This window comes from Grampus griseus, assembly GCF_964374135.1.
Source record: "Grampus griseus genome assembly, chromosome: 2".
In the NCBI taxonomy this organism is placed as follows: domain Eukaryota; kingdom Metazoa; phylum Chordata; class Mammalia; order Artiodactyla; family Delphinidae; genus Grampus; species Grampus griseus.
The window spans coordinates 15,254,080-15,270,566 of record NC_139018.1 but is presented as its reverse complement, the minus strand read 5'-3'; the positions used below and the strand labels follow the sequence as shown (position 1 = coordinate 15,270,566).

Genomic DNA, 16,487 nt, shown 5'->3' with positions numbered 1-16,487 from the left:
TAGGAATGTATCATGAACACTTTATTTTATTTATTTTTTGGCCGTGCCACAAGGCTTGCGGGATCTTAGTTCCCAACCAGGGATTGAAGCACCGAGTCCTAACCACTGGACTGCCAAGGAAGTCCCAGAAACACGTTAGTTTTCATTAGATTCTTATTTCTCATTTTGTGTCTACTGAGAGAACGATGTTAGAATTTCTAACAGCCTTGTTGAAATATAATTGTTATAAACTCCACCTATTTACAGTTCGCTATGTCTTGATATGTATACACCATAATCAAGCTAATGAACATATCCATCACTTCCAAAAGTTTCCTTTTGGGTTTTCCTGGGGCTCTTTTGTATCCTTCCCTACCGTCTGTCCTTGTCCCCACCCTGTACCAGAGCAACTGCTGACCTCATTTACATAAAATTTTATAAAATGCAAACTAATATATAGTGTCAGAAAGCACAGCCTATTTGTTTTCATTACTGACATTATGAGGGAGAAAAACTGTCAAGACTGCCAAAGCACCCCAACTTTGTTTTCCTTTCCTGGGTTACCAATGGCAGCCCATGGTAGGGACACTTTGTGTAAATAAGCTGTGAGGCTTATTTACTAAAGTTGCCAGAAAGCAGTGGAGCCTTTTGATACTTTACAAAGAAAATAACAAATGACTGGCTACTTGTTCTTTTATCTCCTCACGTTGAATTGCATGCTTCTAGCAAGTATTCTGATTTCTCTGTTTCCATTTGTAGATAGGGCTTTAGTGTATTTGTGCTTTTCTTGAACTGGATTTTTGATATTTCTTCTTGAAACAAATGTCTGATAGTAGTTCTGAAATGAACCTTTCTGCCTACATAGAAATGTTGTGAATATTTAAGGTATTAAAGAATCTAAAGGAATTTTTTTTGGTAGGGATCAAAGTTCCTGATAAATAGCTTTTGCTTTTGCTTTGGGGTTTTTTTGTTTGTTTTTGGTCCTAGACCTCACCCTCATAATTCACTGTTAGGAGGATATAAGAATGAAACAGTGAGTTGAGTAGAAATCATTTAACTAATCTTAAGATTAAATTTTTTAAATGATGTATAATTTTGGGGTGGTTTTAGTTTATTTGATGTTGCTGCAAGTTTGTTACCCTAATTAAAATCTGCCTTTACCAAGGATAAAGGTGTTCCTTGAGAAATGAGTGTCATTTTGAAACAAACACGCACAAAACTGAACAAAACTCAGTATTATTCTTGAGAAATGTCCAGTATGCTTTCTGGAAGCTTTTCTGAAGTTAATGAGCATTATTAAAAAAGATTAAAGGAAATGAATGCACTCTCAAGTTTGATACCGTAATTCAGAATATCTAGTTATGTAAATATTTATTAGTTATTCCTAGTTCCTGTTCTTCTAGTAATTGAAATACTTATGGAATAAAGAGAAAGAAAGCTATACTTTTTGTCCAGCATAATTCCACTAGAGCTGACATTCTTAGAACTACATCTATATTTTCAAGCACATCAGCTTCAAGTAGAAGAAAATATTAAGGAAAGCATAAAAAGTTTTTATATACTTTTCCTTTTAAATAGATGAAGAACTTCCTGATTACATTATGGTGATGGTGGCCAACAAGAAAAGTCAGGACCAAATGACAGAGGACCTGTCCCTGTTTCTAGGGAACAACACAATTCGATTCACCGTATGGTATGTTTCTGAATATTTACCCCTCAGACCAAAGTTTGGCTCAAGTCAAGAGTAGGTGTTCTGTCTGAAAAGAGGTTCTTGAGAGGAGAGTCAGATTCAGTGTTGTGAGGCAGGTTGTGAGTGTTGAGAGCACAGCCTCTGGAGCCAGACTGCCAAGGTTGAATCCTGGATCTGCCTCTTTCCTTGGTTTCTCCATCTGCAAAATGGGTATCGTAAATCACCTTTATAGGGTGGTTGTGAAAATTAAATAGCTAATACATGTAATGTGCTCACAGCTGTGCCTGGCCCATAACAAGTCCTTAGTATGTGTTGACTGTAGTTAATACGTTTCTTTTGTAAACTTCAGCATGTTATCATTCCTTTCCCTCCACCAAAACCAGTTATAAATGTTTTTTGGACTGGGTTGACTTCCTGAATTGCTTTCTTCAGTCAGCTAACTTAGGAGGCAAGGTTTTTTGACAAAATTTCAAATCAATTTTTTAGTTTGGAGCTTTTTTTTTTTTTTTTTTTGGCGGTACGCGGGCCTCTCACTGTTGTGGCCTCTCCCGTCGCGGAACACAGTCTCCGGACGCGCAGGCTCAGCGGCCATGGCTCACGGGCCCAGCCACTCTGCGGCATGTGGGATCTTCCCGGACCGGGGCACGAACCCGTGTCCCCTGCATCAGCAGGCGGACTCTCAACCACTGCGCCACCAGGGAAGCCCAGTTTGGAGCTTTTTGAAGTCTGGAATTTTGAAATAGGCAACTTTGTGTTCAAATATAAATCAGTATTTTAATTTCCAGTGTCCTTTTTCAAACCACATATTCCTTTGGTTGAGAATACTGACTAAAAGCATGAGATTTAATTTATGAAGGCAGGCCAGGTTCTGGTACCAGGTTTGAGGTAGAGTGAGAGCTGGGGGAGGGTAACGATGTGGCTGAGAACAGAGCAGGAAGGATCATATAAAGGTCCTCACTGGGAACCACCAGTTGCAGCACAAGTTGATAGATGGAGCAAAAGTTGCATGAGCAGTGGCCTGCTTAATTTGAATGGCAAGAGACTGGGAGACCAGATAGGCAATAAGGAGGGATATGAAACTGGTTAACTTGCCTTTAAACCAAAGTTTGTCTTACAGGCATTTTGGCCCCAATGGGAAACTGTATCCTTTATAACTCCGGTGAAGCTTTCTTGAAATTCCACACAGAATTCTCTGGGTTTATATTACACATTTTTGAAGAACATTGAGTGCAGTGGTTGTTCCTTAAATGTTTTGGTACATACACTCCTACAGTGTGGGTGACCTAACCCACTTATTATGGTTTGTCCCCAGAGTTTACCAAAAGAAGAGAGATCATGGTGCTTTTGACTGGGGAAATTACCATTATCAAGAGTACTGCTTTTTTTTTTTTTTTTAAAATGCTTCAGCGGTCCAGGTACTTGTTTTGTTTCATGTACGTTTTTTATGACTAGACTTTTGGTTCAACATTTGGATCACTTTGAGTCCCAGTAACGTAATATGGGACATTGACCTAGTAGATCCTTTCTCAGATAACTTGAGGGAGTGCTTTAGACAAATTTCTTAATAAGCAGACTGCCAACTGAATTTGAATTTAAAATCACATTAATTCAACTCTTTCATCTTGCCATAAATTTTATTCTTCACCATGTACTGATAAAAGTGATGGTGTCTCTGTTTTGACACTTTGCTTTCTTAAGTGTTCATTTACACCCGCCACAAACAGACTATTCTCATTCTTTGGAGCCCTGCAATAACTGTATCCTAGGGGATAGTGGCATGTGACTGGGTTCTGGGTGAAACATTATTATAATGAGATATTTCTGGTGTTTTTAGGATGCCTGGCCTCCTGGAAGGATTGTAAGACAGTTTTGCCTTGTACATAACTACTAAAATAGGTTATATTATAATTAAGGTTGTGGCTTGTTTACAGCATTAGTTTTGAAAACAGTAGTTATAATGAAGTGATATAGTATATTTTGAGATTATTTTTAAAGTTTTTTCACCTCTCAGGATAAAGTTCTTCCAGAAACCATCTAAGTAGATAAAAAATAAATTTAAACTGTGCTTAAAACAATTTTAATAATGTTACTTTACGTTTATGGTATTTTATCTCCTTTTATCTACCTTGAATCTTTAGTTCTTTTGAAACAGAATGATATTCTTTGTGGATCAGCGCTGTGTGGTCAGATGATAATCATTGCCCTTATTTTTGCAGAGGCTAGGTGTTGAAAATAGTGATGAAAAAATAAGATTTTTGATTATTCTACAATATTCATGTACAGCCTTTTTAAAAAAATGTAAAACTTAATTTTAATACTATTTATCCATTAAATTCCATTCAGTACCATCTGTCAGTGTTTATCTGAAGACTAGATCTAAAATGTCATCAAATTTAGAGTGACAGTTGAAATCCAATGTTTCTTGATTAACAGAAGCTTTAACTTTTTTGGTTTTTTTCTTTTAGGCTTCATGGTGTATTAGATAAACTTCGTTCTGTAACAACTGGTAAGGTTCATAAAGATGATGTGTGAGTGTTTTTGGAATTTGCTATAGCATATGATCGTTTTTCTGAAGTCACTTATACTGCTTTGGGGAAAAAAACCATAAATTTGAAAATGGTAGTTCATTTGAAGTTTTTGAGGAAGCCCACATTTTTATGAATTTAAAAGCAATAAACTTAATATAATTCGAAGGTGATTTGAACAAGGGAAGGGAAAGTATGCAATTTATTCTAAGGAAATAATTATGGATGTGTGCAATGATTTAGCTTCAAGGATATTTCAGTGTTTTATAATTGAAAATTAAAAGTCCAGTAATAATAAATTAGATATATTATTATATCACTATGTATGGAATAATATTCACCCATTAAAAATGTTGTGGAAGAACACATATTTATTGCTTTAAAATTGGTGGTGAAGAAGGGGAAGGTTCAAAGTAATAAAAATAGCTTCAAGGGACTGTGTGTTTTTCGTTCTAGACCCCTCTAGTCTAAAGTCTTCCGATACCAACATCTTTGATAGTAATGTACCTTCAAACAAGAGCAGTTTCAGTCGAGGAGATGAGAGAAGGCATGAAGCTGCAGTGCCACCTCTTGCAGTTTCTAGCACTAGACCTGAAAAAAGAGAATCTAGGGTTTCTACAAGTTCACAGGAGCAGAAGGCTACTAATGTCAGGTAAGAGTCTTGTGTAGACCTGTGGGCAGGTGGGTGTGTGTATGTGACATTTACATTAGTTAATATGTCTTTAAATTGCTGTTTTCAGAAATTTTTGGAAATGAGGTGGTCATGAGCAGTTTTTTTGAATAAAATAATGAAGGATAAGTCCAAAGTATGATTACCTTTTATATAAAATGTAGTAAGTCAAAGTTTAAAAAAAAGAATGCAATTTCAAAGTAGTTTTTAATGGACTACGTAAAGGGATTATCCATACTTTTTCATTACGATGTATCTAAATATCCTTTGAAGAGTTGAAGATACTGCTCTAAATTGGTAACACACCCTTTTTGGTTTTGTTTTCCTTTTTAACAGACAGACTTATGATGATGGAGCTGCAACCCGACTAATGTCAACAGTGAAACCTTTGAGGGAGCCAGCACCCTCTGAAGATGTGATTGATATTAAGCCAGAACCAGATGATCTCATTGATGAAGATCTCAATTTTGTGCAGGAGAATCCCTTATCTCAGAAAAAACCTACAGTGACACTTACGTATGGTTCTTCTCGCCCTTCTATTGAAATTTATCGACCACCTGCAAGTCGAAATGCAGACAGTGGTGCTCATTTAAACAGGTTGCAGTTTCAACAGCAGCAAAACAGTATTCATGCTGCCAAGCAACTCGATATTCAGACTAGCCGGATATATGAAACAGGACGTTTGTGTGAACCAGAAGTGCTTAACAGCTTAGAAGAGACTTATAGTCCCTTCTTCAGAAACAGCTCAGAAAAGATGAGCATTGAGGTTTGTATATACTTTTAAATTCTGACTCATTAGGCTGAAAATTGTCAGTTCTTAATGCTAAATTGTACATGGAATAACTAAACACATACTGCAAGTTTGTTTTAAACTGATTTCTGTGCTGCTCAACATAATACATCAGTCAGATTTTCCTCTCCACAACTGGCTACAGATACTTTACATCTTGTTTACTTTCCTGGATGCTAACAGTTGAGATAGCTTTAACCTTACCTTATCATTTTGCGAGGATTTTAGGTCAGTATTAGATCCTTCACAGCAACTGCCAGTAAACAATTGAGTAACTCCATTTTATTGGTTTCCTCAACAGTGCTATATGCTGCTGTTTATAAATGAATTAAAGCACTGGTTTTTGTTTTAGCTAAAGGTTGGCTATTGGAGATATTACTTGTATTTTTATAAGAAACCAGGGAAATAGCCCATGAATTCTTAATGTGCTTGGCGTTTTCTTGAAAAGAAGCAAGTGTTCTGTAGTAGAATTTTATTTTCTGAGACTAGGTAAGTGGAAATTTATCTGATTGCAGGAAGAAAACTTTCGGAAGAGAAAGTTGCCTGTGGTAAGTTCAGTTGTTAAAGTAAAAAAATTCAATCATGATGGAGAAGAGGAGGAGGAAGATGATGATTGTGGGTCCCGTACAGGAAGCATCTCCAGCAGTGTGTCAGTGCCAGCGAAACCTGAACGGAGGTACCCGAATATGTCTACATTAATTTTTCATCGCCTGGTGGAGTCTTCTGGGTTCCTTGAAGAGGGTATCATGAAAATATAAATTTAATACCATGTAAGACTTTTCCATTGGTTTTTGAGCAACACTTCTATTAATGAAAGAGAAGTTGCCTAAAATTGGAGAAGATTGCAAAGAATATTAAAAACTGTAATATGGGTGGGAGGAAGGTTGATCCAAATTCATTATTTTAAAAAGTTATAAGGTTATAAGTTTCTCATCCAGTTGGCATTTCCTAAAAACTACAGCTAGTCTGTTCCAAACCTAAGAGAAGGCTGTAGTAAAGGTATAATGGATGGCTAGCATGTAAAGAACTCAAATCTAAAATTTAATCAGTATACCTTTCTTAACTATTTTAGACCTTCACTTCCACCTTCCAAACAAGCTAACAAGAATCTAATTTTGAAGGCTATATCTGAAGCTCAAGAATCCGTAACAAAAACAACTAACTACTCTGCAGGTAATTTAAATGTATTATGTTGACATTAAGTAAGAGATTTCTGTAAGTCTTGAGTAAGCTATAGATGATTGCTCCTCAAGTTGTGATAAAATACAGATGCCTGCCAGATGTCAGGACCAAGGTGAGGTTCAGAGAATGATTAAAAGGAGATTTGACCAGTTTGAGAAGCTTTCCCGACTGTCAGTGGAACTTAGTTCTCTGAGCAACTCTAATGTCTTTTACTCCCTCTTTCTAATGTATGTGAAATATATAACGGAAATCTTAAAGGGAGTTTTGATAAATATGAGACTTTTCATATTTATAGCATTAGAGTCAACATTAGATATGAACTTATGTTATTTAAAAGGGAGCAAAATTTGAAAATATTAAGAGCCTGAAATTAGAAAAATTTGTCTAGTATATGAACAGGTTGGTTTCTTTCCTCTCAGTAGAACCCATTACTCTGTGCCCCATGTGCTATAGCCAATCTGTAAAATTTTCTGTTAATCTGTGATGATTACCCACTCTAAATTTTTAAATTTTATTTTTGCTATGGATTTGATGACTGTTCTTTTCGCATTGTTCTGCTTTTCTATTCTCCTTTGCATCTTTTTATATGACCGCTTTCTGAAGTGAAATAAACTGTAAGCTAGCAACTTTTGAGCCTGATCGTCACCTGTCCCCTTGCTTCTCCTCATCCCTAATTTAACCCTGAACATAAACAGCTTTTGGCTTATAGGGTAAGGATTATCAGGCAAAGGCCAACACTTGACATAACAGTTCATCTGTTTACATTTTCTTTTTTGGTCTGTCAGCAATATTGAGTGTTTACAATGATGAGAAATTCAGACTTATCACTGTGACCTTAATTTCCTGCTTTTGTCATTGGAGAGTTTTCCAAGTTTTTTGAGAGATAGCATTGAAATTCTTTCTTCACCTAGGTTATCTAGATTACAGTTTGAAATTGTTATAGAACCATGAGGCAGAACCCAGACTACATTTGGTTAAAAATGAATACATGTGTGCTGCAGTGTACTTATGGCATGTAGTTTAAAATGTATAAATGTTGTTTACATAAGTATGGGTAACTGAGTCATAGAATATTATAAGGAAAAATGAGGTGTCTATGAATTGTTTCTAACTCCTCATATTCTAAACCCAAGGAGGCATTTATATTTAATGTGATATTCACTGTTGAGTTTTGAAATATTACTTCATTTGGATTTCCATCTTTTTTGCTTTTTATATAAAAGTCTCACAGAAACAGACACTTCCAGTTGCCCCCAGAACTCGAACTTCTCAAGAAGAATTGCTAGCAGAAATGGTCCAGGGGCAAAGCAGGGCCCCCAGAATGAGTTCCCCCATTAAAGAAGAGGAAACAAAAGGAGATAATATAGACAAAAGTCAAGGTAATAATTTAAATGATATTTCATTGCCTATTACACTTTTTTCATGAGGCATTAAGTATTTTCCAGTGGGTATTTATGAAATGTTGGTTATACTATGAGAAAAGGGCTTATTAATAGGCCCCCAAATAGAATAAGGGACCATGAGGAAAGTCTGTACCTACACTTTTTAGAATTTAAATCTTATCATTAGGGAAATTTTTAGTGTTCTCAGAAGTGGAGAGAATAGTGCAATGAATTCCCATGAACCCAGTCACCTAGCATTAATAATTGCCAGTCTTTAGAAAGCTTCTACTTAAAGATACATAGATACCTACATTCTTCCTTTTCTTCTTTTTGTTAATCCTACCCCTCTTCTCTTGAACTTGAAATCTTTAAATCTCCCCTCTCTGAGCATCCTGTCTCTGACCTGCCAGAACTGCCTTATTGTCCCAGTGATACTACTTTATCCCCTTGTGCCTGACATACTTCCAGCTGATCTTTCTGCTTCCTTTCTCTCAACCTCCCACCCCCAACTCTTGCACAGACTCTCCTGTCTGAAGTGTGACTCTGATCATGTGACTCTTCTGTGAGAGCATTTATAGCTTCTCTTCCTATATTATCTAGGACTGATGTCATCAGCATTATCTAGGACTGATGTCATCAGCTTGGCCTTTAGGCAGCTTCTGGTCCCTGGGCCTGCCCAGCCCTTCTGCACTGCTCTCCAACCTGTTTCTTCTGTTCCCATCAGGAAAGAGTCTAGTTCTTTTCCTCTTCTACTGAGATCTGATTAAAAAACCCCACCAAAACTGTATGCTCGTCATGACTTAATACTTTTACAGTGCTGGAATACATTTTTTCATTCCTCCTCAGCTGTGTCCTTTAAATTGTTCCAGGTTCATCTCAAATTGTTTTGTGAAGCCTTAAGGATTCCATCTTATATTTGTCTGTTCTCTCTTTTTTTAAAGAAGTCTTTGACTATGGTGTGCAATTTGCTGTGTCAGCATTATGTGCAGTTCCAATAAATCATGGACCTGAAAATGGGAAAACCCTTAAAGTAGCCAGTAGGTACTAACTGGGCCAATTTGTGAAGAGTAGTTGGAAACTGGGATTTGAGCTTTAGTAAGGATTTCCAGTGAATTGAAGTCTGTCAAACGGTTTTGAATCTGTGATTTCATGATGGCATTTTTAAGTAAACAGTCGGTCCTTTTGGAGGATAATAGATACTAATTCATTGTCTTGGAAACCAGAGAAATAAAATAATTGAGCATTTATGCTGTCTTTCCTTTAAGGATGGTACCACTGGGTATCAAAGTAGTATAGGAGTTAGTACTTGTTTTTGTAAGTGAAGTTTTATTGGAAGTAAACGATGCCCATTTGTTTATGTATTGTCTGTGGCTGCTTTTATACTACAACCACAGAGTTGAATAGTTGCAACAGACCATAAAGCCCACAGAATTTAAAATAGAAAATGTTTGCTACCCCTTGTGATATAGTAGATGAAGGAAGCATCTTTTAAAATTATTCTAGCTAAGAAGTGAAAACAAAATGATAGAATTCTAGTGGTTTTTCCCAACTAACAGTGAATTAATGAATCTAGGCACTGATAATGGCTACTAAAATGGTTTTTAAAGTGAAAATCAGCCATTTTGTGCCTCCCAATGAAAGAATAAAACACTACCTTAGTCTTGCCAGAGGATTTGAACCTGAGTGATCAAGCCTCTGATGCAGCAGTCAGCTTGCAGGAAGTACAGAGGCCAGAGGAATATGTTAATTGCTGCACCATGAGTGTGCAACAGGCAAAGTACCCTCTCTGGGGCACTGTATAGGTCAAACAGCCTGAGAATTCTAGATTAAAAGACTTAAAAGACAAAAGGGGTAAGATTAATCTATAGTGTCTAGGTTCATACACTTGTGTGATAAAATCACAAACTGTAGATATTACTATAAAAGGCGTATGGTGGTTACTTTTGAATAGGACTGATTATATTGGAGTACATGAAGTGGGGCTTGTGGGGTAGCTTACATAGTCTGTTTTCTTGATCTGAATGGTGGTTATAAGGGTGTTTTGCCTTATAAGAACTCATTAAACTCTTACTTTTGTATGGCTTTCTATATCATCGTTTTGTTTTAAAGTAAAAGTTTAAAAAACTGAAAAGGTATCAAGTATCTCTACTGATGAGGACTGTTACTACTCTTACCGGTACCATTTGTTTGCAAGCGTGAAGTGACACACTGCGAAGTCATTAATTAGTGTGCTTACTCACGGTTTTGTAGCTTTGTCTGTGACAGGGTTTTTTTTTTTTTTTTTAATTTATTTATGTATTTATCTTGGCTGAGTTGGGTCTTTGTTGCTGCGTGCGGGCTTTCTCTAGTTGCGGCGAGCGGGGTCTACTCTTCATTGCGGTGTGCGGGCTTCTCACTGTGGTGGCTTCTCTTGGTGCAGAGCACAGGCTCTAGGCGCGCGGGCTTCAGTAGTTGTGGCATGCAGGCTCAGTAGTTGTGGCTTGCGGGCTCTAGAGCACAGGCTTAGCAGTTGTGGCACACAGGCATGGTTGCTCCGCGGCATGTGGGATCTTCCCTGACCAGCGCTCGAGCCTGTGTCCCCTGCATTGGCAGGAGGATTCTTAACCACTGCGCCACCAGGGAAGCCCTGTGACAGGTTTTTAAAAATCTATGCACATGTATTGGCATGAGTTGTTGATAGTGTTCTCTCATCTCTCTGACCTCTGTAGTTTTACTGGGCTAGCCACCTCAAAATATTTTGCTTTTTCTCTTTTTGTCTTGGATTAATCTGTCACTAGAAGTGTATTTTGTCAGTCTTTTCAAAGGTTTATCATGACAACAATTCTGGCTTTATTGATTCTCTTTTGGTGTGTTGTCTATTTCATTGATTTCTGCTCTTATTTTTAATATACCCATCTATATTTTTCTTACTAATTTATCTTAGCCTGTCCTTTTTATTTTGCAAATGTAAACATTTAAGCTATGAAATTCTCTTGACGTGCCATTTTTGCTGCATGTCACAATTTTTTTTTTTTTTTTTGTGGTATGCGGGCCTCTCACTGTTGGCCTCTCCCATTGTGGAGCACAGGCTCCGGACGCGCAGGCTCAGCAGCCATGGACCACGGGCCTAGCCGCTCCGCGGCATGTGGGATCTTCCCAGACTGGGGCACGAACCCGTGTCCCCCTGCATCGGCAGGCAGATTCTCAACCACTGCGCCACCAGGGAAGCCCTCACAAATTTTGATATATACATTTTTCATTATCATTTGAATTATCTTTAATTCCCATTATGATCTTCTTCGACCTGTAAGTTATTTAAAAGTGTTTTTAATTCATAGTATATGGAAGTTTTGGGTTTTGTCTGTTAACCTTTTTAATTATATACTATGGACTTAGTTGTACTGTGGTCCGATAATGTGATCTGTGTAATACATACTCTTATGAAAATAGTTAAGATTTAAGGCAGTCAGTTTTGTACGTCTTTCATGTGCATTTTGGAAGAAAGTGGACTCTAAGTGTTGAATTGAGAATTTTGCATTTAGTAGACAAAGCTATCCAGTTAATATTGTTCAGATCTTGACCTTGCTGAGTTTTCGGTCTACTTATCAGTGATTGAGAGGGTTTTGAAATTGCCTGTCAGGATGACAAATTTGTCTTCATTTCTCTGTACTTTTGGTAGATTTTGTTTCAGTTACTTTGTGGCTATTAAACTAGGTGCACATATACTTAAAATTATCCCGATGAATTGAATCAGGAAGGTACATCTTCCTGATGAATTGAACCTTTTATCTGTATCTATAATCCTTTATGTACTAAATGATGCTTTTATCTTCAACTCAGTTTTGTCTGATATTAATATAGCTATTTAGTTAGTATTTGCTTCATATATACGTGCTTCATGCATTTTTCAGTCTTCTCTGACCTTGTTAGGCATACGTATCTCTTAACTATCATAAAGCTAGATTACTGTTTTAAAATTCAGTCTGAGCTTGCTTTTATATGAGTTTAAACCATTCACATATATGAGAATTATTGATGGAGTTGGACTAGTTTCTGTCACCTTTTTTTGGTTTGTATTTGCCTGCTTTCATTTTTTGATCTTTTTTGTCTTTTTTAAAGATTCATTAATCACTATTGTAATTGTTGTTGGTTGCCCAGCTCTCCTTTATTTTGTACTGTTTTAAACTCTGTTTCTGTTCTTTTATTGGTTACCACTGAAATTTTACCATACAGATTTAATATTCCAGAAGTTAATATTCTGACCCCATCCCCAAACAGTAAATAGATTTTAGAATACCTTAGCTCCAGTTTTACCCCCTCAGACTTTACATTATGTTTCCAGTGTTTCCATTTTGGCCCTTTTTTTAATGGATAAATTGGGCACCATTACTGTTTTACCCAGGCAGTGTTTGTTCACATTTACCTATATATTTATTGTTTTTTTTTTTCTCATATCACTTGAATGTTATTTGGGGATTGTCATTTTCCAGTATTTTAAAGTATTTTGAAGTGTATTCTTTGGAAGTTTCTTTGGAACAGGTCTGTTGGTGGTAAATTTCCCCAAGAGTCTGTTCACCTACAAGAGTGTTCATTTCTCCTTGTTCTTGTGCAGTAGCTAGCTTTACTGCATACACAAATCTAGGTTAACAAGAGTTATTTGCTCTCATCACCTTGTTTATATTATGCCATTGTCTTCTGGCTTCCATGGTTGTTGAGTGGACTTCTGTTATTCTAATTGTCTGTTGTTCCTTTGTAGGTGATCTGTCCTTTTTCTGGCTGCTTTCAGGATCTTCTGTCTGTCTTTGATGTTCTGCAGTTTCACTACAATGTGTCTAGGCATGGATTTCCTTTTATTTTTCCTATTTGGTATATGTTAAATAAAATTTTATATTTAAAGTAAAATACGGTACATTATGAAATATATGCTCACCATAGAAAATTTGGAAAAACAAAACAAATCATTGCAATACCTGCTGATAGATTAGAAAATAATCAAATAGTATAGAACAATTTAGAATAACAAGTAACATTCTTTGCTTCATTATTTTCCACACTGGTTCTCCTGGAGGCCACCACTTTTAAATGCTTCTGTTTATGACTTTCTTTCATTTTCTCCATGTCTGTAATAATATGCTTATACCGCTGTTTCTTAATTCACCAACTATAGGTGTTATGTTTTGATTTCTTGCTACAGTATATCAGTATCTAACTCTCACTTTTCCTTGCCTCCAAGCCCATGTAGTAAATTCACTATTTTTAGTTCATCTACGGATTACTTTTATAATTTTAAGTAATACACCTATTTCTTGTCTGATTAACTGTATCAGTATATTTTGACTCCTGAAAGATAAGGATATTTATGTCCTTTAATTCTTATACATCTTTTCTCATCCCCCCACTTTCTAAATTCTGTCACCCGTACTTTTATATTGCTGAAGATCTAATTTACATTTTGTTCTGTTTTTCTAGTTACAGTTGCCATGCTTTGTAGATTGACTGTAAAAGTAGAGAACCAGTAAGCAGTGTTTAAATCATTAAGACTCAAAATGCTTCTCAGGGCCAAGTTTACATCATCTTCTAGAGTTCTTCATTTAGGGGTTCCCTAGAGTTGTTTACATTTTTCCCCTTATGTACAGTGTTTTGTTTTTCTTTGATTCTTCTTTTTTTCCCCCTTCTTGCATTGCCTACCTGTATTATAGTCTGAAGGTCTATCATTTTATACTATTAAATCTTTGGGTTTCCCTTTTTTCTTAGGTACCTTCCTCCTAGAGCCTCTGTCCTCTTCTGATCATCCCACTGGTTGCTCTCTAGGTCTGGTTCAAGGCTGTCATCCCAGGATTTACTCCTCCCCCGAGTTTGCTCTGCATTTCCTGGATCCCACTTTATCTTCTCAGTATAGTCTTCTGTTTTGTCACCACATCATGAAGAAACTTATATGGGAGGTAAATTTTTTGAGCCCTTAGAAATCGGAAGTATTTGATACTTCGACTAGGTACAGAATTCTGATCCTCAAAAACTTTGAAGGCGTGACTTCATTATCTTGAGGCTTCTAATGTTTATGCTGAGAAGTTGGTAGCCCATCTGATTCTTATTCCATTATTAATACTAGGGCTTTTCCTCTGGGGATATTTAGGATTTTCTCTGTGGTGGTTTGTTTTTTTGTCTTTGTTTTTTTTTTTTTAATGGAAGTATAGTTGATATACAGTGTTTCAGGTATACAGCAAAGTGATTGATTTATACACACACACACACACATATACTCTTCAGATTCTTTTCCATTATAGGTTATTAGTCTTATGTGTTCTTGATGTCTGAAATCTGCTGTGATAAGTCTAGGTACTAGTTAGTTACTTACGGGCTGGATACCCTGGGCACCCTTTTAATTTGAAAACCCATGCTTTCAGTCTGGGAAATTCTCTTATATTATTTCTATTAAAAAATTGTTCTTTTCATTGTTCTCTTCTTCTGGAAATTCTGTTAGTTGGATGATAAATTTCCTGCCTTGATTTTTCTCCCTTTTCTCTCCTCAATTTTAACTTGATCTTGTTCTACTCTGGAATATTTTCTTGACTTTATCTTCAGTCCCCCTATTTTTTCTTTTTTAAGACAGGCATATTTTAAAATTTCCACAAGCTCTCTCTTGTTCTGTTTTTCATAGTATCTTGTGAATACAGGATCATTTCAAATTTGTCTGAAGAACATAATAAGAGGTTTTTTTGGATTTTTTTTTAGAGAATTCTCTTTTGTCCCCTAATGGATAGTTTTCTATCAGTGGTTGTTTGGTGTTTTTGCACTTTCATTTGCAGGCTCTTTTTAAGAAGTCTGGACACGTGGTTACTAGTATAAGAAAAGGTAGTACGAAGACGGTACCTAGTGTTGTGGCATGGGCTGTAAGCTTTACTGTGGGCAGGTTTTGTTTTAAATAAAGCAGATAAGGAGCTGCTTTATTGGTCTTGAAATTGCAGAGGAATTTCCCTGGGGGGCCCTTAAGCACTCCCACTAGCTGCCTAGATTCTCCCCATATCATTTGCTGAGTTTATTTAGAAAAGAATATTTTTTTAAAAATTAAAAAATTTTATCTTTTAAATGTTTGTGCCTATACACAATGTTTTCTTCCAGATGTCCACATAGCTTGCTCATCTCTGTGAGGCCTTCCCTAGCCCCCCGAGCCACACACTTCCTACCACAATTTTCCTTTTTCTTTTTTTTTTGGCCGCGGTATGTGGCATGTGAGCTTTTAGTTCCCAGACCGGGGATAGAACGTGTGCCCCCTGCTGTGGAAGCACGGAGTCTTAACCACTGGAGTGCCAGGGAAGTCCCCCAGCCCCCTTTTCTAAAACTTAATTTTTCTCCATAGCACTTATTGCCATCTAATACATATTTTATATTTTCATAGTTTGGATACTTTTATCTAGACTTGGAGCTTTAAATATCATCAACATAAAATGTGTTTTATTTGTTTCTTTTTGAGGCTCAAAAAGAGGCTCATCTCCTTCCCCTCAACCACCACAATATAAGTTCTCTGACTGGGGGGGGGTGGTGGTGGTGGTGTGTGTGTGTGTGTGTGTGTTTCATTGCTGTTATCGAGCACCCAGAACAGTGCCTGGCATGTGGTAGGAGCTTAGTAAATATTTGTTGCCTTAATGAATGTGTCACTCCTGCTTGCATCTTACTTGTGGTTCTCCCAGTGTCTCATTTATGGCTTTTTTGCTTGGTCAGTATTTGTGCATGTATTTTCTATTTTCCAGAGGTGGTTGAAATCTCATCTGCTATGATCCCTTCCTAACCCCCATCTCTAAATCAGGGATCTCCAGATTTCTGACCATACAGTTTTTTGTATTCTAAAATTATTTTTCAGTGTGTACGCTAAATGTATGTATTTAGTTTACATATACACACTCAAATGCTCTTATTGATATGTATGTTAGAACAAAGTGGATTATCCTCTTAGAGACCCAATTTGGAATCCATTGCTTTATGTTAAGGATTTGTGCCATTTTTAAGTTCTTTACTTCATTTTTACGGACTCTCCAGAAGGAGAGGCTGTAAATGCATATACTTAATATATCATGTTGGACTGGAATCACTGTGAAAGACTCTTAGTAAAGAGGAGTTTTTGTATTCAGAGAAAACAAGGAAAATTCCCCCTTCGTTCAGCCCACTGCCTTCCTCAGAGGTAAGCACTGCATTTACAGACTGGTGTATGTCTGTAGTCCTGGCATTTTTTTTATATGTATGTACATGTCCATCCTTTCTGTATAGAGTAGAATTATCTGTATATTTATATGTA

The 16,487-nt window shown here is 36.7% G+C and overlaps 1 protein-coding gene across 10 annotated transcripts in view; it reads left to right on the top strand.

Annotated features, from left to right (window-relative positions):
* The window catches only part of ZC3H14 (zinc finger CCCH-type containing 14), a gene marked incomplete at its 3' end in the record, with an annotated part of 38,255 nt that overhangs the window by 4,044 nt on the left and 17,724 nt on the right, over positions 1 to 16,487 (top strand). For 8 of the 10 annotated variants that reach the window (XM_082648060.1, XM_082648059.1, XM_082648063.1 and 5 more), the window contains exons 3-9: positions 1,558 to 1,672; positions 4,135 to 4,175; positions 4,651 to 4,846; positions 5,201 to 5,630; positions 6,170 to 6,330; positions 6,727 to 6,827; positions 8,060 to 8,215. In XM_082648060.1, the coding sequence (XP_082504186.1) occupies positions 1,558 to 1,672; positions 4,135 to 4,175; positions 4,651 to 4,846; positions 5,201 to 5,630; positions 6,170 to 6,330; positions 6,727 to 6,827; positions 8,060 to 8,215 (1,200 nt within the window). Of the gene's footprint in view, positions 1 to 1,557; positions 1,673 to 2,912; positions 3,085 to 4,134; positions 4,176 to 4,650; positions 4,847 to 5,200; positions 5,631 to 6,169; positions 6,331 to 6,726; positions 6,828 to 8,059; positions 8,216 to 16,487 lie in introns of those variants that run through there. The other 2 variants (XM_082648061.1, XM_082648064.1) reach the window with 2 other exon arrangements.